This window comes from Asterias rubens, chromosome 9 (genome assembly GCF_902459465.1).
Source record: "Asterias rubens chromosome 9, eAstRub1.3, whole genome shotgun sequence".
NCBI classification, from domain to species: Eukaryota; Metazoa; Echinodermata; class Asteroidea; order Forcipulatida; family Asteriidae; genus Asterias; species Asterias rubens.
In genome coordinates this window covers 7,175,886-7,199,022 of record NC_047070.1, presented here as the reverse complement: position 1 = coordinate 7,199,022, position 23,137 = coordinate 7,175,886, and the positions used below count along the sequence as shown (strand labels likewise).

The 23,137-nt window shown below is 37.7% G+C and overlaps 1 protein-coding gene across 2 annotated transcripts; it reads right to left on the bottom strand.

Moving 5' to 3' along the window:
* Positions 1–1,884: 1,884 nt before the first annotated feature.
* LOC117295157 lies at positions 1,885–19,175 on the bottom strand. Of its 2 annotated transcripts, XM_033777725.1 has the most exons (10): positions 18,912–19,175; positions 14,237–14,339; positions 13,563–13,652; positions 11,878–11,969; positions 10,589–11,090; positions 8,186–8,942; positions 6,913–7,017; positions 4,202–4,340; positions 3,309–3,407; positions 1,885–2,216 (listed from the first exon to the last, which is right to left on the bottom strand). In XM_033777725.1, exons 2-10 carry the CDS (start codon positions 14,283–14,285, stop codon positions 1,914–1,916), a joined length of 2,136 nt encoding a protein of 711 aa, XP_033633616.1. In that variant the 5' UTR covers positions 14,286–14,339; positions 18,912–19,175; the 3' UTR covers positions 1,885–1,913. The 2 variants fall into 2 exon arrangements, with proteins under 2 accessions (XP_033633616.1, XP_033633615.1); XM_033777724.1 differs by lacking the exon at positions 18,912–19,175 and having other exon boundaries at positions 14,237–14,408.
* Positions 19,176–23,137: the final 3,962 nt, after the last annotated feature.

Below are 23,137 nucleotides of genomic sequence, written 5' to 3'. Positions count from 1 at the left end.
ACATAGTTTTTAATATCCCAGTTGTTGAGGTTTACATTTACACACCTAAATTTGTATGCATTTTCATCAGGGTCTTTTTAGTAGACCGATGATAAACATTTTTACATTTTTGCGGTCAATTACAAAGTTATCAAACAGTCACTATTTCCAAAAAAATATAACACCTTTTTAGGCCTTTTCGGGGTCTTTTTTTAGACCGGTCACTATCAGTAATAGATGAAGTATTCACACTTGAACAACTTATACAGTAGGCCTTACTACAAGTTATTCATGGATATATGCGAGCCGTAAATATTTCCTAAATAATGTACAGACAATTTTCAGAACTAAAAAGACAGCTTAAACAAAACAATTTAATCTTAATAAGTAATTAAAATAATATAAATTTTTTTGGAAGACAAATATATATATCATTCATGCCCTGCAATTTAGACCTCTAAACGAAAGCATTCAAGTGTGGCCATTTACAAGTATAGCCAGACTACCGTCAAGCCATATATAGGAATATGGAGCGCATATAGGGCAAGCACCACTTCTAGACTATACCTCCCTCACTGAGTGGGAAGAATGATCTGAAATTGCAAACATTTGAATAAAATATTTAGCCTATAGGCCTAATAAAAGAAAGACTATATAAAATAAATAAAGGCATGGACACTTTTGGTAATTGTCAAAGACCATTGTTCCCATTGGGTATGGTGTCATACCAACATGTGCATAAGCCTGTGAAAATTTGGGCTCAATGGATCATCAAAGTCGCAAGAAAAATGATGAAAGAAGAACCCTGTCGGTACAAATTCGTTTGCTTTTAGATCAAAGGCACCAGCCGAATTATTTTTGTAATTAAGTGTCCGAGCTGAACTATTCTTATAATTTAGTGTCCGGTGCCTTTAAATAAAAACAAAGTCACTAATCAATTTCGCAAGGTACTGCATGCCTTACCTGTCATACTCCATGTACGTTACTGCATAATGTCAATTTGTGCAACATGATCATAATAACACCAATAGGCATTTTTAAAAATTCAATCCTCAAAGGTTCTATTTTTTACATGAGAGCAATTAATTTATCCAATAGTTTATGGTATAGTAGACATATAAACATGATGCATTTAAAAAAATGTTTTGTCCACCTAAATTTAATAACTTGTACAAACGTGTTGCTCTTATCCTTTTATGCCACTGACATTATTGAATATACATTTAAAATATGTTGAGGAGAATAGACGAGAAAGTGTAGATTCATGGATTAAATGTACTCGCGGGCGAGTACATTGTCGCCACGAATCTACACTTAAATTTTTTCCCCAAACTTTGTACCTTTTTGACTCAAAGTTTGGTCACATTTACAACTATCTTGCAAAATTTATAAGCATATTATACAGTGCTTGCAACAGTATCGAGCACAATGTTTTTTTTAAATTTTGTTTTTACTAAAGTAAATTGTTTATCTGGAAAATGATTTGGGGAAATTGAAATATAAAAGGGAAATAAAAAAAAAATTCAGCCTAGTTGTTTACATGTTAGAAAGTCGTTTTCAAGGTTAAAGACATTGAACACCTTTAATAATTGTCTAAAACAGTCTGCTCACTTTGTGTGTCTCATCAAACAATGCACAAAATAACAAACTTGAGAAAATTTGAACTCAATTGGAATTGGACAATGAAGTTGCGAGATAATAATGGAAGAAAAAACACCCTTGTCACACAAAGTTGTGTGCTTTCAGATGCTAGATTTCGAGACCTAAAAATCAAATTCTGAGGTCTCAAAATTAAATTAAAATATTTTAGTGGAACATTACTTCTTTCTTGAAAATTACATTACTCCTGAGGGAGCCGTTTCTCACAATGGTGTTTATACTATCAACAACTCTCCATTGCTTGTCACCAAGTTGGTAAGTTTTTATGCTAACAATTATTTTGAGTAATCACCAATAGTATCCAGTGCCTTTAAAGAATGCGCTGACGAGTACACCTTTTCTTGCATGTTTTCTCTGATTTTCTGAACGAAGTCAACCGGCTGAACGACGATCACAAGCTCGTTCAAAGTCCCACTCCTCAATGTCCTGAAAATACTATCCTCGCTCGCAAACAGATCCAATGGAACCATATTCACCTCTGTAATCGCCCAGTTGCACATGTCTCCTGACACGCCCGTTGTTTGAGGTTTCAGACAGCCGAATTTTGATACCAAACCACATTCGTGTAATTCGATGATCTGTTTTGGAAATAAAAACAGATTGACATTAGTATTCAAACCGTGTTCGTTCACAGGCAATCTCTAAGATGAAACGACAGTGGTCGTATTTCAGCTCTAAAATCCAGATGATGCCTCCATACTGCACTTATTTATTTTCTCTGCCTTGTTAAACAGAATTGCTTTTTGGTTACTCGTTTATAAAAAAAATGTTAGTTTATATTTGGTCGTATTTCAGTTCTAATCCAGATGTAGACTTGTGGACAAGTCGTTAAATCGGCCCCACGCGCTGAGATAGTGGTCTCGCGAGATCACTGCTCTCGCGCGAACTGATGGCTCCCCGACAGTCGAAATCGGGGAGCCATCAGTTCGCGCGAGAGCAGTGATCTCGCGAGAGCACTATCTCAGCGCGTGGGGCCGATTTAACGACTTGTCCACAAGTCTAATCCAGATGATGCCTCCATACTTTATTACTTTCTCTGCCTTGTTAAAAAGCATTGTTTATTAGTTATTCCTTTATATATAAAAAATGTTTGTACTGTTTTCATGAATGTGTTTAAGAAGATTCTCAAAACCTACCGCTTTCCTAATTGATTTTTTTTCTATTGTTGTTTGTTTGTATAATGTTTAACTTATTGCTCTTTGTAAACGCTGTGATATGGTTTTACCATGAATAGCGTACCTAAATGCTTAATGATAATAATAATAATGCTTAAGGAGGCAGTGGACACTATTGATAATTACTCAAAATATTTATTGGCATAAAACATTACTTTTTAACGAGTAATGGGGAGAGGTTGGTGGTATAAAACATTGTGAGAAACAGCTCCCTCTGAAGTGACCTAGTTTTGGAGAAAGGAGTAATTTTCCACGAATTTGATTTCGAGACCTCAAGTTTAGAACTTCTCAAAATCCACCATCTAAACGCACGCAACTTCGTGTGACAAGGGTGTTTTTTTCTTTCATTATTATCTTGCAACTTCGACGACCGATTGAGCTCAAATTTTCACAGGTTTGTTATTGTATGCATATGTTGAGATACACCGACTGTGAAGGCTAGTCTTTGACAATTACCAATAGTGTCCACTGTCTTTAATAATAATAAGTACATACCTCATTTCCTGCGAGTTTGATGCCAAGCTCATCTCGTGGTGTACGTCTATTTATTGGACACACAGTAGCGCGGGGTAGTCTTTTCAGAACAACAATAACCTGCAATTAAAAGAAAATGAATAACCAGTTTTCACCATAGATGTTGCATTTGAAATTTGTACATCTGAAGGTTTTTGTTATTGTTTTGAGGCCCCCCCCCCCCCAACCGTTGAGTTTGACCACAAACGACACGTTTCATCTATGTCACATCTCGGTTGTAATTTATTATACTTGTAAACACTCCGATGTAGACAGATTCAATCCAATGAATCTCAAGATTCGTCTGATGGTTATCTTTGCACCATACCCGATATATTGAGGGTTTCCCTTACCCCAAATAAGCCTCTTTGTATACAGAAGAACCAAGCACCCCCCCCCCCCACCCCCCCCCCCCCAAAACACCAAAAAAACACAACAACAACAACCTAACAACAACAACAGCAGCAGCAGCAGCAGCAGCAACACAACAACAACAAACAGACAGACAGACACACCGTTGCAATTACATGTATTGTTATTGTTCTTCGTGGGATGGTCGAATAAAATAATAATAACAATAACAACAACACCCAACAGAGAGACAGGCAGATAAACAAACAAACAACACCAACCCCCCCCCCCCCAAAAAAAAAAAAAAAAAAAAAAAAAAAAACTAAACAAAACAAAATCTTAGCACCCATTGGGAGACTTTTGGACGCATAGGTGGCAGCAGACTTACCAGGTAAATTCCCATTGTTTACGAAGTTCTGAGCGTGGGCACATCACCGAGAACAATGGATTTCACCTGGTAAGTCTGCTGCAACCAAGCGTCCTAAAAGTCTCCAACTGCAGGTTAAAACAAACGATATACGTACCTCGTCGTCATCAGTACTGTCAATTATACTATGAGCAAAGCTCGCAGACGTCAGAGCTTGCTTGTTGATTTTGATGAGCTGGTCCCCAACCCTAAAAATGCTTCCCAGTGAAGGTTCCGACTCATCCCATCCTGCCACCCTATACAGAATACACAGAAAACCAAACAGAAATTTAGTCATGCGTTGTATCAGGAGTGATTAAAAAACTGAATTTAACCATGGAGTCCCTTTTTAAAAATATACTGTTGAATTTTTATTTATTTTTACTTTTTAGATATCTCTTGATGATTTACAAATAATGTATACAAGATTTAAAGGTACCCTTTAATACAATGAATACATTGTCGATCTTATTGTTTTAAACATTGCCAATGCTAATAAATGCTACTTTGGCTCGCCATACTCAACGGGTCATTCTTCTACCATTTAAAGGCACTTGACACGTTTGGTGAAGTATTCTCACTTGGTGTATCCCAACATATGCATAAATAACAAACCAGTGAGAATTTGGGCTCAATTTGTCATCAAATTTGCAAGAGAATAATGCCAGAAAAACACCCTATATGCATAATAAAAAGGCTCCTTCTGAAGTGAGAAATTATTTGAGTGAGAAATTACCTCATTTTCAAAAACTGTGTTGCAGCTCTCCATTAGTAATTACCAGGTTTGCATACTAACAATTATTTTGAGTAATTACCAGTAGTGTCCAGTGCCTTTAATATAATTTATTTATGAATGTTATGGACATGCAGATGAATATTCAGATGAAATACATAACAATGGCCAGTTGTATCCAACGTGCATTATAAGTCAACCACTACATAACAGCTTCTGACGGCTACCTAACGTACAAACACTGGTGTAACCAGAAATATTTTACAACCCCCCGCCCCCCCCCTCTCCACCACAATTTTTATTGTATTTTTAATCTCATCTGGACGACAGGGGTGGGGGGGGGGTTCTTATAGCGAGGGGGGGGGGGGCTTCTGGTTCCGTCAGACATAAACACACACCAATATCTAACATGCTTTGTATGTAAAAGAATGCACAGCTTTGGAAGATGATCAGAGCATGGGGGGGGGGGGCTACTGATCGAAACTGAGTTGAAACCAACAACTCATTTAGAGATTATCAATACATGTTGGTATCGCAAACCTTACTATAATATCATATTTCCACCATGCACAGTTTCAAATCCTACGTCTGATGTCAAAGTTGTTTGGACCGTACCATGCAGTGCATTGTTACAGAATTCTGAAAGTGCCATGAGGTCAATTTGACAGGATCTCAACAAGTCAAAACATGGCATTTTCGGATCTCTGCATTCTGTGCTACAAAATAATAACCAATCACCATCAATGACATGCGCATTCAACGGCAACATACATACCAATTATTCCCTTGCCTGCATCATCCAGTTATTTTAATGGGAAATCAAAAGAGATTTGTAAAAAAAAAGTTAATTGATCCTTAATTGTTTTGACAATAACTGTAATCTATAGTTCACATAGGCTTGGGCTAATTTTATTGTTTTACCTCAGTGATGGCCGCTTATGGTTGTGTGACGATTCAGCATTTTGTTTTCACTGACCTTTTTTTTTCTTCTTTTTTTTTCTTTTTTTTCAGGCAAACAGATACAAAAAATAGGCAATACAAATATGACTACACAGAGAACAAGCCTGCGGATAAACCAAAACGCGAAAATAATCACTATCTAAATGTGATCCAGACAATAAAAATAACAAAGGCACAAAAGGTTCAAGGACAAAATTGTCATAACAAATTTGGAAAACAGCACATCAAATACCATATCAAATGTAAATATAAATAAAATCTATAGAAAATTCATTAAAATTTACATGTTTGAGCACGTTTTCGTACACAATTTATTTTTTGTTTTTTGCTTTTTTTAATCACGTTTGTGCGGTATATTCCTTCTATTATTTATTTGCAACTGGTCGGGTAATAAAGGCACTGTTTCACAAAGTTGCATTTCTAGAGAAATGACCGTACTATTTATTAAGTCCATTGCTTAATCCATTCCTTTATCATGCTGCCTCCATCTTGGTCATGCTCCTCGTATCGAATCACAATAATGAAGTTAATAATCATTTTGCAAATAGGAACCAGACTATTTTTTTCTTCCAGCCTCGGTTAGGTAACATTGATATCAATGGGGAAAAATTATCAGGGTGCCCTGGGTCGTATTTCGACCACAGTCAACAATAATGGGCACTTTGATGAAGTCCCTCGGTAGCAATTTTTGTTTCTATAGTATAGTATAGAATTGCTATAACCTCAAAATTGTTCCTGATTTTCTTTTAGGGCAATTTTGATGTACAGAAAAAAAATTGCGGGCTTGTTGTAAGAACTATCAGCAATACGCTCCATGTTCCTCCAACTCGCCTGGCAAGTTACGGGGACAGGGCTTACTCCAACATAGCACCTAGACTCTGGAACTCACTTCCGGAATACCTCAGACAAAAACACAACATCACTCTCTTCCAGCAGAAACTCAAAACACACTTGTTCTTGCTTGCTTTCCAACATCTTGACAAAACCTGAACGGCGCCTTTGAATGTTGTTCTTCAGTAAGTGTGTCTTATACATGTTATAGTTTATCGTTGATGATTAACTGTGTAGTAATCTGAGCATCTGACAAAAATGGGTGACTTATATGAAGAAGAAAAATACTAAAGAAAAACACTCACCAAATACCATTCTTCACCTGCATGAGCCTGATTTTGTTTCCAACTAGAATCTGCTTGTTGACAGTCTTGGTTATGCTTTGTTTTCTCTGCTCATCTTGGAGTGTCCTAAAACATTTGGAAGGAGAGAAAAACCATACTGATAATAAAGACGGTATAGACACAAAAGATACACGGACATGTTTTCAACTTTGCCATTTAGGCAGTGGACATTATTGGTTAGTACTCAAAATAATTGTCAGCATAAAAACTTACTTGGTAACAAGCAATGGAGAGCTGTTGATAGTATAAAACATTGTGAGAAACGGCTCCCTCTGAAGTAGCGTAGTTTTTGGAGAAAGAAGTAATTTTCCACGAATTTGATTTTGAGACCTCTGAATTAGATTTTGAGGTCCCAAAATTTAGGCATCTGAAAGCACACAACTTTGTATGACAAGGGTGTTTTTTCTTCCATTATTATCTCGCAATTTTCACAGGTTTGTTTTTTCGTGCATACGATGAGATACACCAAGTAAGAAGACTCAGGGGCTTTGACAATTACCAATAGTGTCCAGGGGTCGATTTCACAAGGAGTTAGGACTCGTCTTATCTCGAGTTAGGACGAGTTACTCGCGTTAACTTAGGATTAATCTTAAGGTCCGCATGCTACAGTGCAGGGTTGGAAGTCGTCCTAAGTCCTAAGATTAGTCTTAACCTAATTGGTAAGAAACAAAATTGTCTAAGATCACAGATTTACGTAAAACTTACACGGTCTAAAGATGGTAGTAGAAAACATCCCTTAAATTTTCTGTCTGAAATGTTATGTTTGATGAGAAATAAATAAAACTAATTTCTCTTTTGGTGTTTATCGCGCAGTGAGCGTTTTATTCGGGTTGTTTAAGTCGATGTCATGCAAAATGTGTTATTGGTTTTTCAATATTTTCTAGTGACCCAGGAGGCCGATCGATCTCAAACTTTTACAAGTTGAGTCAGTTAACTTACACGGTCTAAAGATGATGCTATGTTTGATGAAAAATAAATAAAACTAATTTCTCTTTTGGAGTTTATCGCTCAGTGAGCGTTTTATTCGGGTTTTTTAAGTCGATGTCATGCAAAATGTGTTATCGGTTTTTCACTATTTTCTAGTGACCCAGATGGCCGATCGATCTCAAACTTCTACAAGTTAGTCAGTTTATGTGTATGGTGGATTACAAAAAGTGGTTCCACTGCCAACAACTGTTTTTCGCAAAAAACAATTATGCAATGTTCCTTTAAGAAAATAAAAGTTTTCCCTTACTGTAATTTCTGATGAAGCTCTTCTCTTGGCATACTATGCTCTTGGCGAGGTGGCGGTTCTTGGTGTGCTTTCTGCAGTCGCGGTCGCGGTTTCGTAGGTGGTGCCTGGCGTTGCAGGAGAGTTGGTGCATGGCGTCGCGGTACCAGAGGTGGTGCCTGGCGTGGAGGGGCAGTTGGTGCATGGCGTCGCGGTACAAGAGTTGGTGCCTGGCGTGGAGGGGGAGTTGGTGCCTTGCGTGGCGGCAGTTCGGGGAGTAGTTTCTGGTTTCGCATCGGTCCTGGGTCGACAGTATTGTCTTCTGTACTTTCCAATGAAGTAGGCCTTGGACGTAAGTTCACAGGATCACAGGGTAGGGACACTGCTGGTTGCTGATGCCGCACTTTACTCAGGTTATTTAATGCGAATTGTTCCGGTTTCTTACATGCAGTTAAATAAAGGTCCTCAATCTCACACGCCCGATCATCGATTTCCTCGGGCTCCCTTCGGCGTGGGATACTCTGTTCGTAAATAGGTTCGCTGGAGGCTCGGCCCAAGTCCTCTTCCGACGACGACGATGACATCGACGACGACGATGCCGTTGACGTAGGTCTATGAACTCGAGAGTTTGTCAAAGTGTCAAGTTCTTGAAAGCCGTTATAGATGTCGCGTTGAGTGGAAAGGATATTCTTTCTGAGTTCTACGTCCATCACCCATTGGTCATGGGACTGGACGTAATGGACGTTCTCATAGACGACATCCGTGGTGGCCATATTAGTGCCTTGAAATATAAACAAACAAAAATGTCTTAAAGGCACTGGACACGTTTGGTAATTACTCAAAATAATTATTGTAAGCATCAATTTATTGGTAACAAGCAGTGGAGAGCTAGCTGTTAATGGTACAAAACATTGTGAGACAACGGCTCCCTCTCGGAACGTAGTTTAAGAGAAAGAGACAACTTCTCACTCAAATAAAAGACTTTAGCCGAATCCTTTTGTTACGCATCTGAAAAGCCCACAAAGTAAAGCAACAGGAGTGTTTTTTCCATTCATTTTCCTCTTTCAAGTTCGATGACTAATTGAGCCAAACTTTTACTGAGGTTTGTTATTTTATGCATACTGTTTGGATACACCAAGTGAGAATACTGGTCTTTTACCAAACATGTCCAGTGCCTTTAAAGTGAAGGTGAACATTTATTAAATAACTCTTAAAAATAAATGGCAATAAAAAAAATGTTGGTCAGAAGCCCCCTGAAGCTTTAGATTGTATAAAGCATTTTGAGAAACATTTCACTTCGATGAAATGTGGTGATGTAAAAAATATACCCCGGTCTTGTGCACATTTTAAATGTTGTCTTATTGTTGTACATTTTACACTTAATAAATATATTTAAATTGTCAACTTTTCTCTTAAAGACTCTGGACACTATTGGTAATTGTCAAAGACTAACCTTCACAGTTGGTGTATCTCAACATATGCATAAACTAACAAACCTGTGAAAATTTTAGCTCAATCGGTCGTCGAAGTTGCGAGATAATAACGAAAGAAAAAAAACACCCTTATCACACGAAGTTGTGTGCTTTCAGACGCTTGATTTCGAGACTTCAAATTCTAAATCTGAGGTCTCGAAATCAAATTCGTTGAAAAATACTTCTTTCTCGAAAACTACATTACTTCAGAGGGAGCCGTTTCTCACAATGTTTTATACTATCAACTTCTCCCCATTACTCGTTACCAAGAAAGGTTTTATGCGAATAATTATTTTGAGTAATTGGTGTCCACTGCCTTTAACTTCAATTTTTATTTTCTTAATGTTAAAAATAAAGTGAATCTTAGAAGCAGAACTGCAGTAATGCTTCTCATTGTGTATTCCTATATAGGGACTTCCTACATTGACATAATAATTTTCAGGAATATCTAACCCCAAAAAGACCCAACGGATAAAAACAAATGAAAGGTATGCTTTGCCTTTTTAAAAATTCTCACAGTTCTGCAAGGAACAATCCAACTAAAGTATTGTTTGTTGTTTTCATGAATTTTATTTTTTATTTTTAATGATCCGTGTCCAAAGTGGCACAACCAGAAGGGTGGGTGTTAGAGATCGCATTCGAGTGGGGGAGAGGTTGGGTGTATTGGAGGAAGGCCTCTTGAAGAAAAAAATGCATACAAGAAGTCAGGTTGGCGCGTGGTGTCTTCCACCTCTGGTGACCCCTGTTCGAGTCCTACCCGGGGGCACTATGGATTGAGTTTTTCCGTCCCTACTTAACTTTGTGGTGTTTCCCTGGAACCTCTGGGGTTTTCCTCCCACTTCTAAAAGCTGAAATTTCTTCAATGTCTTCTGACCTTGTCTAGATGCTGCAACGGCTTTGGCAAGTATTATCATATATATTTAGATAGATGTAGACAATCCACATTGAAACTCACCTTGTTTATTGAAACCCACAACGTGATTACGGCTGCAACAGAACTGAGTTTCTTGTAGCTTACTGATGCCATCATCCTCAGTTTCTGCTGGAATTGCAGGCAGTGGCCGATGCGGCGGTACAGCTACAAAGCTCTCCTCCAATGTAGGCGCAGCCGACTGCGGGCAGTTACCGCTTCTTCCAACATTGGGTCGTCTACGATTATCTGATGTGTCCGTGTATGCTCTGGCTCTGGGCTCTACGGGCAGACCATTCAGTTTACAGATGACCATTTGGATTGCCCGGCACCACTCATCACGCTGCTCGGGGCTCTCGGCTCTCATGAAACGAACTTGGTTTCCCGGTGATTGCCTGATGCATAGCACCGTGCCATCGCTTGTGTGTTTGTACACTACTGTGTTGACGAGCTGTATTTTCTTCTTCGGCTTGGCATCGCGTTCGTTGGAGTAACACTCCAGTGCAGTTGTGTGGCTTCTCAATTTCCAGTAGGCTTTCTGTTTCTTCTGTTTGACAATACATTTAAACAAAGTTGAGTTTTACCGAGAGGTTAGAGATATGTAATTTTGTCTCCACTTATATGAGGACTTTTCTATTAGGCCAAATGAAGAAGAAGAAAAAAAATGTTGATCGTCCCCTCCCTCATCCTTTTTTATTATATTAAACCTTATTTTCAAAAAGACCAATTTGTTGTGTATTTCTCATTAAAGACAGTGGACACTAATTGTCAACGACCAGTCTTTTCCTTTTCTGTATCTCAACATATGCATAAAATAACAAACCTGTGAAAATTTGAGCTCATTTGGTCGTCGGAGTTGCGATAACTATGAAAGAAAAAAACACCCTTGTCACACGAAGTTGTGTGCTTTCAGATGCTTGATTTCGAGACCTCAAATTCTAAACTTGAGGTCTCGAAATCAAAATCGTGGACAATTACTTCTTTCTCGAAAACTACGTCACTTCAGAGGGAACCGTTTCTCACAATGCTTTATACTATCAACCTCTCCCCTTTACTTGTTAACAAGTATTTTATGCTAATAATTATTTTGAGTAATTACCAATAGTGTTCACTGCCTTTAAACTTACTCATCTCTCTAAAGAACTTCTAGCTGCAAGTACATTAAGTGATGACTGTAAACTGAATAATTGGTGGCCAGTTTGAATTAAAATGCAGAGGCGGCCACCTCTGAAAGAAGTCAAAGCAAAAAAAAAAAGAAAAAAGCCGGACGATCAAGTGGTATTTTTTTTTTAAATTGGCCTTAGAAAACATAAGTAATAATTTGAATTGTTTACCTTGAGAAGTGATAACTTTTCCTTGGCTGTTGTTAAATAACCGCATTTTACAATCTCCTCAGATACTGAGCCCATGGCTTCTTCCGTTAAATCTAAAGAAAGGAGACGAGTCACCTTTAAGTACCTTGTTTGGCCTGTAGTCACCTTTAAGAACCTTGCCTAAATTCACCTTTTTATTGATTTAAAAAAAGTACAACACAACAGCAAAAATGCATAAGCTTGCAAAACTAGGATCATGGCACAACTTTTGAAGAATATAAACTGACTAAGTTGTTGTCAGTATACTATAAGACTGTTGGGTTTTGCGGCTGTTGTTTGTTATTGTTGTTGTTGTTTCTCTTGAGAAGTCTAGAAGAAGGATTTCCCCTCCCCCCCCCCCCCGTTGCCTAGCATTATTGACAGAATGCACTGAGCCATTACACTGGAGCCGAAATTGTACGCGGTACAATGTAGTAGGGTTGTTGTTTGCTCCGTTTAGGTACTGTGTAATATTTATGATATAGGATTTTCCGCATTGTGAAATAATCCTGTTGTTTGTGGTATTTCGCAATGCCGATTCCCCGATGGATTAGCTGATCGTTAGACAGGGGTAAGTGGTGTCAGCCCACGCACCAAATATAATCAGCCAATCGCAACCAATGTGAACCAATAAAAACTAACATAGCTGTTCCTCGAAGTCTGTGGCCTAAGATTCATTTGATCTACAATCACATTATATTTGTACATTTTTTTTTTAATAGCCAAACTTTCCTAAATATGCTACTTTCGGACTTCTGACAAACTTTATTTCCCAAATTGACCTTTGTTCAAAACACCCCTTTTTGAAATAATGGATTATTCCATTCACAATTGACTGTACCTGTTTCAGGTGCATTTTTGGAAAGACCAAGGGTGTATATTTACCATATTCAGTTGAAAGGCAGGTAATATATTTGGTCTTTACACAGTAAAACCCTCAACTTTGGGTAATTTTCAAAAAAGAGCTAAACTAGGTGAAATATGGCAATTTTCTTATTTTTAACCGTTGCCATGGCAACCAAAGTGCAATGCAAAAAATATTGCTTTCTTTTTACACTTTGGTTGAAGGAATTAACATGTGCAAAGAGTAAACAAAATCCATTAAAACGAAAATTCATATTTTTTTGTTATACAATTTGAAAATAAACACATTTTTTTCCTGCTCCCCAGTACAACAAATACCAAAACTTTTGTTTTGAAATTCTTACAGACCAGTATCTTATCTTTCATGCCTGGAAGAAAAACTTTCCTGAATATGCCACTTTGAGACTTCTGACAATTATAGCAACCCCCTGTATTTCCCAAATTGACTTTTCCTCAAAACACCCCTTTTTGAAATAATTGAATCTTCCATTCACAATTAACTGTACTTTTGTCAAACGCATTTTTGGAAAGATTAAGGATGCGTATTTATCATATCCTGAGAGGTAGGTCCACTATTTGGTTTTTACACAGTGGAGCCCTCAACTTTGGGTTATTTTTACTCACGAAAAGAGCTAAATTTCTACTTTTGACCGTTGCCATGGCAACGAAGGTGTAAATGCAAAACTTATGCTTTATTTTTACACCTTGGTTGATGGCCTTCACTTTGGCATAAAGTGTGTGCATTTTGTTTATAAGCCTACCATGAAAATCAACTTTTACTAAAAAAAATAATATAGACCTACTCACTTGTGCAGGCTTGACTGTTATTAGAGCTCGACGAAAAAGACAAGTTGTCACCAGCACTGCATAAACCAAACTGACGAGTGGCCTACCTAGTAGCAGGAAGTAGATACCGAAAATAAACAGGGTTTCCCCTATCAATTGCATCATTCCTATATTTACACAGGCCCTTTTCGATATCACGATTTCTGCTTTGGTTTTGGATTCAGGCTCCGTCCTCTCGTCTGAAGCCCTTTGCACGTAGGCAAAGCACAAGCAAATTATCCGAACAACAAGGCCATGGCAGCTAGCCTGAGCCGATTCTGGAGCCGAAGCCGTGGTTTCTGAAATGGCCATAATCTACGTGCCTGGGCATGCAGGGGGTGACACTCTTATTTTATCCGTGTACATAGCTGGTGGGAGATCATTCTTATACAACAAAATTTGAGTAAATAAGTAGATAAATAAGTAGATAAATAAGTAGATGACAAGTAAGCTAGTCGAAATGTGGATACCAATTCAAGAACTGACTCTAGACCAGGCAGTTAATTACGCTCCTATAATTTTCAAACCGCCCGGGTAGTAAAACAGCAGGACAGTTCTTATAGTTTCCGAACTGAGAAGTCCGATATTCAAAATAAAATAAAAATATTGTCAAAGTCAAAGTTACATTTATAAGCACAATAAATATACTCACTTGTGTACGATTGGAGCACTCGGGAAAAGGGAAGTACGTTCAATACCATGTAACTGACTGTTCACTTGCCGTCAAACTGAAACTAGTAGAACCCCTGTTGAATCTGTATTTTATATGAGTAGCATGCTTTTACCAAAAACTCTTGTGAACTGTCTATATATGTGCCACCCAGGACAGATGAAGAACTCACATATATAGCATAAGCATGGAGGAGGGAATATGCAAGCAGTTGAGTTATTACATCACTGGTTGAAATCTTCAACAGTGCTTCTAAATTTCCCTCGATTTAATTGTTTGCACACGGAACGGTTGCGTAACACCGCCGAGGCCATTCAGCGATCCGGACATTTTGGGGGAATCCCCATTTTCAAACCATTGACGCAAATCCAGTTGTCCTGAACGATACCTGTTTACTTACAAGCCAGATATGCTGTTTTTCTCCATAAAATATTTTTGGGGAACAAACTCAGTATCGGGTGCACAAACTTAGCAAGAAAAAGGAGGGTTAGATTTGTTTATCCTTTGGTGCTCAAATCAAGCTGAAAAGTGGAAGGGATAAATTTGTTTATCCCTTGAAACTCAAACACGGCAAAATGTGCATAATTGTAACAAATAAGTGGAACTTATCTGTTAATAAAACGTTAGCATAGCAAAATTAGATTGATTCGTAAAATCTACAGCATGTTTTTCACGATTTGGAGGATAGAATGGTAAAAAAATTGCTTTAAAATCCTGTTTCGAGAGCAATTCTCAGACAATAATGAACATTTTAAGATACTTGAAACATAACCAAAAATAAACAGGTTCACAATGAAATAAACAATTTTTAGTTTTGTACTGTTTTTGGTAAAATTTTTCTTGAAGATGTTTTCAAAATGTTAAACTATACTGTTTTTCTCCATAAAGTACCTTTGGGAGAACAAAGTCAATATCGGGTGCACAAACTTAGCCAAAACGAGGAGGGGATATATTTGTTTATCCTTTGGTGCTCAAATCAAGCTGAAAAATGGAAGGGATAGATTTGTTTATCCTTTGCTGCTCAAAACCAACCGAAAAAGAGGAAGGGATCGATTGTTGTATCCCTTGAAACTAAAACACGACAAAGAGTGTGATTTAATGCAATAAATACGTGTGATTTATCCATTTTGAAAAAAGTTAGCATATAGCAAAATTAGATTGAGTCGTAAAATCTACAGCATATTTTTTACGATTTGGAGGAAAAATGGTAAAACAAAAATTTGTTGTACAGTTAAAAATACAGTTAAATATGAACCTGTTCTGTATGTATGTACATGTATGAGAGGGGACCAGTTGCCCTGTGACAGCGTAGATGTCTTTTTTTCGCAGGCCACCATACTTTGAAGGAACACGTTGCCTTGGATCGGTCGAGTTGGTCTTTGAAAAGCGTATGTATCCGTTTGTGATAGAATGCGTATGATTAGAAAAATATTTTAAAAGTAGAATATAATGCCCCACACAAGTATCACTCGAAATTGCGTGGTTTTCCTTTCACCTCGTCGACAAAAACGGTCGGCCATTTATGAGAGTCAAATTTTTCACTCCAATAAATGGCCGACCGTGTTAGTTTGCAAAGTAAAAGGAAAACCATGCAATTTCGAGGCGAATAGGTGTGGATCATTGTATTCTACTTTTTTAAACATCTTTCTAACCATATGCATTTTATAACAAACGGTTACAAACGCTTTTCAAAGACCAACTGGACCGATTCAAGTCAACGTATTTCTTTAAGCCTGCTGCGCAGCGTACATTGTAATTGTAATACTTGCAGGGTAAAAGGACCGTATTGCGGCCTCTTTTAAAGGCAGTGGACACTACTGGTAATTACTCAAAATAATTAACTTCATAAAACCTTTCTTAGTGACGAGTAATGGGGAGAGGTTGATAGTATAAAACATTGTGAGAAACAGTTTAGAACTCGAGGTCTCAAAATCAAGCATCAGAAAGCCAACAACTTCGTGTGACAAGGGAGTTTTTTTCTTTCATTAGTATCTCGCAACCTCGACGACCGATTGAGCTTAAGTTTTCACAGGTTTGTTATTTTATGCATAGGTTGAGATACACCTAGTGAGAAGACTGGTCATCGACAACTACCAATAGTGTCCATTGTCTTTAAACAAGATTTGTCCAGGCCTGCAATTTATAAGTTTGAATGAGGGGGGGGGGGGGGGGGGGTGTTGATACTCTTCGTGTCTGTATTTGAAATGAGCAATAATTCTCGATCGGTAATTTACCAAAACTCCATGGAATTAGTTTGTAAGTTCTTGTTTGTCGGCCGGTGTGATGTCATTATTAGTCATAATAATGTTGTTACTTATTAGTCATAATAATGTTGTTTGTCGGCCGGTGTGATGTCATTATTAGTCATGTCCGAAGTTTATTTACTCCAATATTGTTACTCGTCGTGTCTGTATTTGAAATGAGCAATAGTTCTCGATCGGTAATTTACCAAAGTTCCATGAAATGAGTTTGTAAGTTCTTGTTTGTCGGCCGGTGTGATGTCATTATTAGTCATGTCCGAACTTTCACCCAGAGCCTGTGAGAAGGAAGACTGGTACGGTGGTACTGGGCATTCCTGGAATACCGAGCAGGAGGTGTCCAGGCATAAAGGCAGTGGACACTATTGGTAACAATACTCAAAATAATTATTACCATAAAACCTTATTTGGTATACGAGTAATGGGAGAGGTTGATTGTATAAAACATTGTGAGAAACGGCACCCTCTGAAGTGCCATTGTTTTTGAGAAAGAAGTAGTTTTCCACGAATTTGATTTCGAGACCTCAGATTTAGAACTTGGGGTCTCGAAATCAACCATCTAAACGCACACAACTTCGTGTGACAAGGGTGTTTTTTTCTTTCACTATTATCTCGCAAGTTCGATGACCGATTGAGCTCAAATTTTCACAGGTTTGTTATTTTATGCATATGTTGAGATAAACCAAGAGAGAAGACTTGTCTTTGACAATTACCAATAGTGTCCACTGCCTTTAAGAGAACTACCTGGACTTAAGGGTGTGGCACTTGCCTCATTCCAGAGGAATGATGACATCTTAATGATTTGAGGAAAATAAAAGAAAGTGGGATGGGGGAAAAGTAAAAAAAACTAAAATCTATCTTGGGCACCTTGGGCACGTAAATAGACTGCATGAAGTTAACAACAAATCGTCTTCAATGAGTTTTTGTACTACGTGGATCGTATGTACTTCTGATGAGGAGGTTTTTTTTTAACACAACGCCCTGGAAAACCTTACAGTGCAACACTGTTTCCCAGCAATGACAAACAGTCAATAATATATTTTTTTTTAAAAGTTTATTTACTCCGTCACGTGGTTATGCTTGCCAATATTGGGCAATCTGGAGTCCATTGGCATTTGGTAAAAAACAAAATGCTGTGACGTCAGACCGGGGCCGGCTGTAAATCCCATCAGTAGAGGGCTTAACAAATACTTGTCCAATCCGAGTTTCGCAATAGTTCTGTAGTAGGCCCCACTACACTAAATGATATGATCTCCAAGTCGATGCTACTAATGTATACAAACAAATGTGGTTTTAAGTTCACTTTTGAAACAAAAATAAATAGTGGCCTGGCGTCTCGACCCCAGCAGAGTCTTTCTCGACAACGTCTCTGCTAGGGTCGAACAGCAGGCCACTGGCTATGTTTGAGCATTTATACCATCGGTCCACTTAAGTAAGTGAGCCCCCCCCCCCCCCCAAAAAAAAAAAAAAAAAAAAAAAAATCAGTTGATCGTCCCCTCATCAACCTTTTTTGAGGCCGCATCCTTTTTTCAATGTTTTCCATTATACATTTTTTTAAAGACACAGTTTCTGTGTATTTTTCATCTAACTTATGATCTGTTAAGACCTTGTAAACATAAAGTAAGCGCCGACTTTAAACTGAAGAACTGGCGGCCAGTTTGAAGTAAAATATTTGGCGGCCACCTTTGAAAGAAATTAAAAAGATTAAAAATAAAAAAGGCCCTCATCCTACTCTTTTTGGAAAAACCCGGACAATCAACTGGTATTTTGTTTTGTTTACTTAGCCTTAGTTGTATGCAACAACCAATTCGATTATCATTATAGTGGCATGCGAAAATTGTTTTTCCTTTTCCTTGTCACTTTGATACATTCCTCACTTTTTGTTATATCTCACAATTATTATGACTGTTTATTTCGTTCAAAGTTTCCTCAACGCGTTTGTAAATAGTCACTTCTTTGTGAAAAACAAAAGAAGAAAAAAAAGTTTTTAAATATTTTCGTTTTGAAACAACATCCCATCCTATGTAAGTTGAAAACTCGTCCAGTAAAAAAAATGTCAAAAAAAATAATAAACAGATAATTTTGGGTAAAAAATCGGGCCAACCAACTTCTAATATTGACCTTGAAATTTTGGATTAACAGCAATTGTGGGATTTAAAAACTATGTGCTTCGGTGCATGATTGTTTATGCAGTGAGTTGTCAACCACTGGATCCGTTCAGATCAGACACTACACAAAAGAGATTTACACACGGCGCTACCAATTACAAACCTAAGTTTGCACGTGTGTAGTCTTCAAAAGAGGGCGGGCAAGCAGTCGGACTGCCAAACAACTGTCAACCAATTGACAAAACAGTTCAATAATGTCTTGATTTATTGGATATGTAAGAGTTATCATACCTTTTTGCTGTTTGGTTCGATCCTGAAGGGACGGGGAGGGGCGGGGGGCGGCTCTTCTAATGTTCAGAACCCATGTCTCCAAGATTGAGAACCTCAGTGTCGCATTGCCGTTCCCACCCCAATATACAACCTGCACACACTCTTTTCCGCTTGTATACATACATACCGTTCACCACTCTTGAAATAACCTTAAGATATTCCTGACATTCTTATAGTACAATGAAGACTCAATTATTGGAGGGATTATGCCACGCGACATCTTGAGCAACGATTGCTGGAAGAATAATATTATTTGAATTACAATCAAAGAAAAGTGGTGTGTGTGGTGGAGTGTCCACTGGCTTGACTAGCCAATAAGGATAAATGGCGCCCTCTATATCTGAGTATGCTGTCTCCACTTCACCCTTCCTTACTCTTTATCTCAAACATTGTAGGCTCACGGTGCATGTCATTTTTGGAAGACAATTTACGAGTTGACCCCCCCCCCTCCCCTCATCCAGCTCATGTTAATTTCCCAGGGGGAGACAAAGTCCCCGGCGGACGAAATTCCCAGGGACACCGGGGTCAGATGCAATTGTGTTCGCCATGCAATACTGTCCGCTCCGGTCACTTTTGCATATGCAATCGTGTCCGGGCTATGCAAAAACCGTCCGGTGGACATGTACATGACTGTACATGTGCTCGAACTGAACCTACGTAGATATCCAGCATGAATATTCACGTATTATGATTGCAGCGAATACCCAACGGTCGAACATTTCCCATGTCATTCATGACATGCACTTAGCTGGTAAAAATAATGGCGAACGTAAGTTCCGTCGACCAAGGGCGTTTAATTTACTGCAAGGACGGTTTTGCACGGGTGCGAACACAGCTGCATATGCAAATGTGTGCGTGCGGACACAATTGCATTACGCAGCAGCGTCCGGGCGGACACGATTGCATATGCAAAACCGTCCGGCGGACATTTTTGCATATGCAATAATGTCCTCCAGATAGTATTGCATAGAGGACATAATTGCATGCGAAACCGGCCGTCGGTCTAAACTCCAAGATTTCACCAAACTCTCAATCTTAGGACTTTTTTAATAGGACGAGTTATGTTTTTGTTTACAAAATCTATTCTTATTTAATGAAATATCAAACAGAGAGTTAATTTACAAAGTATGAAATGCATTTTTAAAAACTCGGTTTTTGGAAGACAAATTTACGATGTTTGATAAAATAATATAGGCTTTTTAAACGAAAACAAATAGAATATGGCAAAAGAAAATTGTAATGGTAAAACAAAACTTAGCTGAAAACGTAAAACCCAACCTCGTTCCATTGGTTGTATGAACTCGTGGCTTTAAAGTATCATCGAAACAGATTCTTCAAGGGGCAGTTTGTCTTGAAGTCCCGTAAAAATATGCTGTGTGAATTATTCTTATCCTTTTTTAAATGGACACATTTCCCAAACCGGGCGATTTCGTAAAAAATCGTGTAAATATTATCGATATACACCGATGTATGTGTTAGCACTGTACATTCAGTGAGTAATTTTTGTGTGAACAAAATCACAGGCATATTATTCATATGGGATTCGAACCCACAACCTTTGCAATTTTAGAGCAGTGTCTTACCAACTGGACCACCAAGATTGCCCGGTAGCTAGAGGCAGTTAGAATAAAAAGTTTTAACAGCGGGTACTGCAACGAATTAACATATGTTAAACTTAACATCTATTAAATATTTTCTATGGTAAACAAAATTTGAAAAGAAAGGATATAGTTCACAACATTGTAATGTAAACGCAGAGCCAGAAGCGTGTAATGAAGTTTCAACGTAACACCGCGGGAGAAAAAAAAACAGTGGAGAAAATAACTTACTCTTCAAACTCAAGCCTAAGTCAGAATTGACCCGATTTCGTGTTTCAATGGGACCTGACCCATTTCCGAGTCAGGTTGACCAGGAAACTGGTCAGAGGAAGGTTTGAGCCTCACCAACTTGGTCCATTTTGGGTCATATTGACACAGATTTCGAGTCAAACTGACCTAAATATTGGATCTGGATCGGGGTCAAGAGTAGAGCAAGTGGTATTAAAAATCCATCTCTTAAAACGTAGGTTTTAAAGGGAGACTTTGGAACAATAGGCGGCAGCACACTTACCAGGTTAATTTCCAATGTTTCATAGCTCTAAGCATGCGCACATTACCAAGAACAATTAATTTACCTGGTAAGTCTGCTGCCACCTAGCGTCCAGAAAGTCCCCATTCGTAAAGTATGACGTAACAGCTAGCTTATTTAAAACCTTTTCTATAAACCGACACTGAAAAGGTAAGATTTCGTGCCATCGCTTGTTTAGCTATAAATCCACAAATTCAAAAGCCTATCGCGTAAAATTCGTACACCACGTTTCATAAACAATTATTATTTACATTTCCAAATTTTGATTAAAATACTACATTATGCAAGTTAATATTAATAATAATAATAATAATATATACAAATTTTCTTAAAATGCTTTTAAATATACAACACTTCTTACTTGAATACATATTCTCGATAGTTTCGTTTTATTTGCATAAATTTGATCTCCCGTTTCCAAATAGATCATATGCATTAATGACGTCACCATCCCAGCCGCCATCTTAATAAACAGTGTTTTGTTGAAAATCTTAAGACTGTTTTTAGAGTGTACATATAAAAGGTGTTATGTTGTCATGTTTCCTAAGACAATTTGTGGATTAATTTACCAAAGCTAAAAACAACACTGGAACTGCCATACAGTTGCTCAAGCAACAACGAGGCATCCAAACTATGGTTCGCTATTTTAAGCTTAGGGTCAGAGGTCACGGTAGGATCCCGGAAGTGCGCAAAATATCAGAGAAGTTTTTAAAATGCATATTATGGTATTATTGAAGAGACTTAAAATACGCTCGGAATTCTGGCAGTAAGATTGTACAAGCTCGAAAACAATAGCAATAATTAACATAAGTATATACAGGGAAGTGTTCTTTCTCTGCATATACTATTTTGAATACTTCTGAAGTATACATTGTAGATGCATTTTTATAAAATAGTATCTTACCAATTGTGCGCATCTTTGATAACTATACACATCGGAACACCACCAACCAGTATTCGTTTGTGTTAAAAAACAAAACAAAAAAACAGCTTAAGTTAGCAAAGTTAATATAATTATGCTTATAACAATAATATTAATATAACCTGTACCCGTATTTATCTACAGCATATAATTATTATCGCTAACTCATCGCGCTAAATAGAATACCTTGAGAATAAGAAAAAAATAATGAACAATCCAATGTAAACTTAAGTTATTACGAAAACAAAAGAAAAACCGCCATATAGTAGGCAGATTAAAAGCACTGGACACTATTGGTAATTACTCAAAATAATTGTTAGCATAACAACTTATGGTAACGAGCAATGGAGAAAAGCAATGAAAAAACCGACTCCTCTGAAGTAATGTAGTTTTTGAGCAAGAAGTATTTTCTCACTAAAATATTAGAATATTCGAATATTTGAATAATCGAATTGAATTCGAGACCTCAGCTGAGGTCTACAATTCAAGCATCTGCAAGCACAAAACTTGTGCAACAAGGGTGTTTTTTCTCTCCATTTTTCTCTCGCAACTTTGACGACCAATTGAGCTAAAATGTTCATAGTTTTTTCTATGCATTATGTCGAGAAGTGAAAAGACTGGTCTTTGACAATTACCAAAGGTGTTCAGTGCCTTTTAAGAATTATTATCACTTCAAATCAATGACTATCAAAAAAGTATCTCCTGCAAATTTGAAGCAGCGATGGCGAAAAACCCTATTAGCTTGAATAGTGACGAAGTGTGGATGGCTATCTGTAGGGTAATTTGGTCTGTAAAGGGTTTGAATAAACCTGCGCCATACACTGTATAAATATCAGTTAATTAAGTTGATTGTCCTGGGCCCAACTTCATAAAGCTGTTAAACAGAGAATTCTGCTTAGCAAAATTCGATTTAGCCGAGTAGCGCATATTAATGTTGTACAAGGCTATAAACTCCTCACCAGGGAGCTGAGATAGTTTAAGGAGTGAATTAAAGGAACACGTTGCCTTGGATCGGACGAGTTGGTCTATTAAAAGCGTTTGAAACCGTTTGTTATGAAATGCATATGGTGAGAAAGATGTTTTAAAAGTAGAATATAAAGATCCACACAAGTATCACTCAAAATTGCATGGTTTTCCT

What these genes read in the sequence shown, in the direction of transcription:
- LOC117295157 (XM_033777725.1), bottom strand. Translation starts at nt 14,285, where the DNA reads ATGGTATTGAACGTACTTCCCTTTTCCCGAGTGCTCCAATCGTACACA. An exon ending in TGTGGGTTTCAATAAACAAG is followed by an intron (nt 8,943 to 10,588) that starts GTGAGTTTCAAT and finishes TTATATTTCAAG; the next exon opens with GCACTAATATGGCCACCACG. An exon ending in ACAGTACTGATGACGACGAG is followed by an intron (nt 3,408 to 4,201) that starts GTACGTATATCG and finishes TTTTAATTGCAG; the next exon opens with GTTATTGTTGTTCTGAAAAG.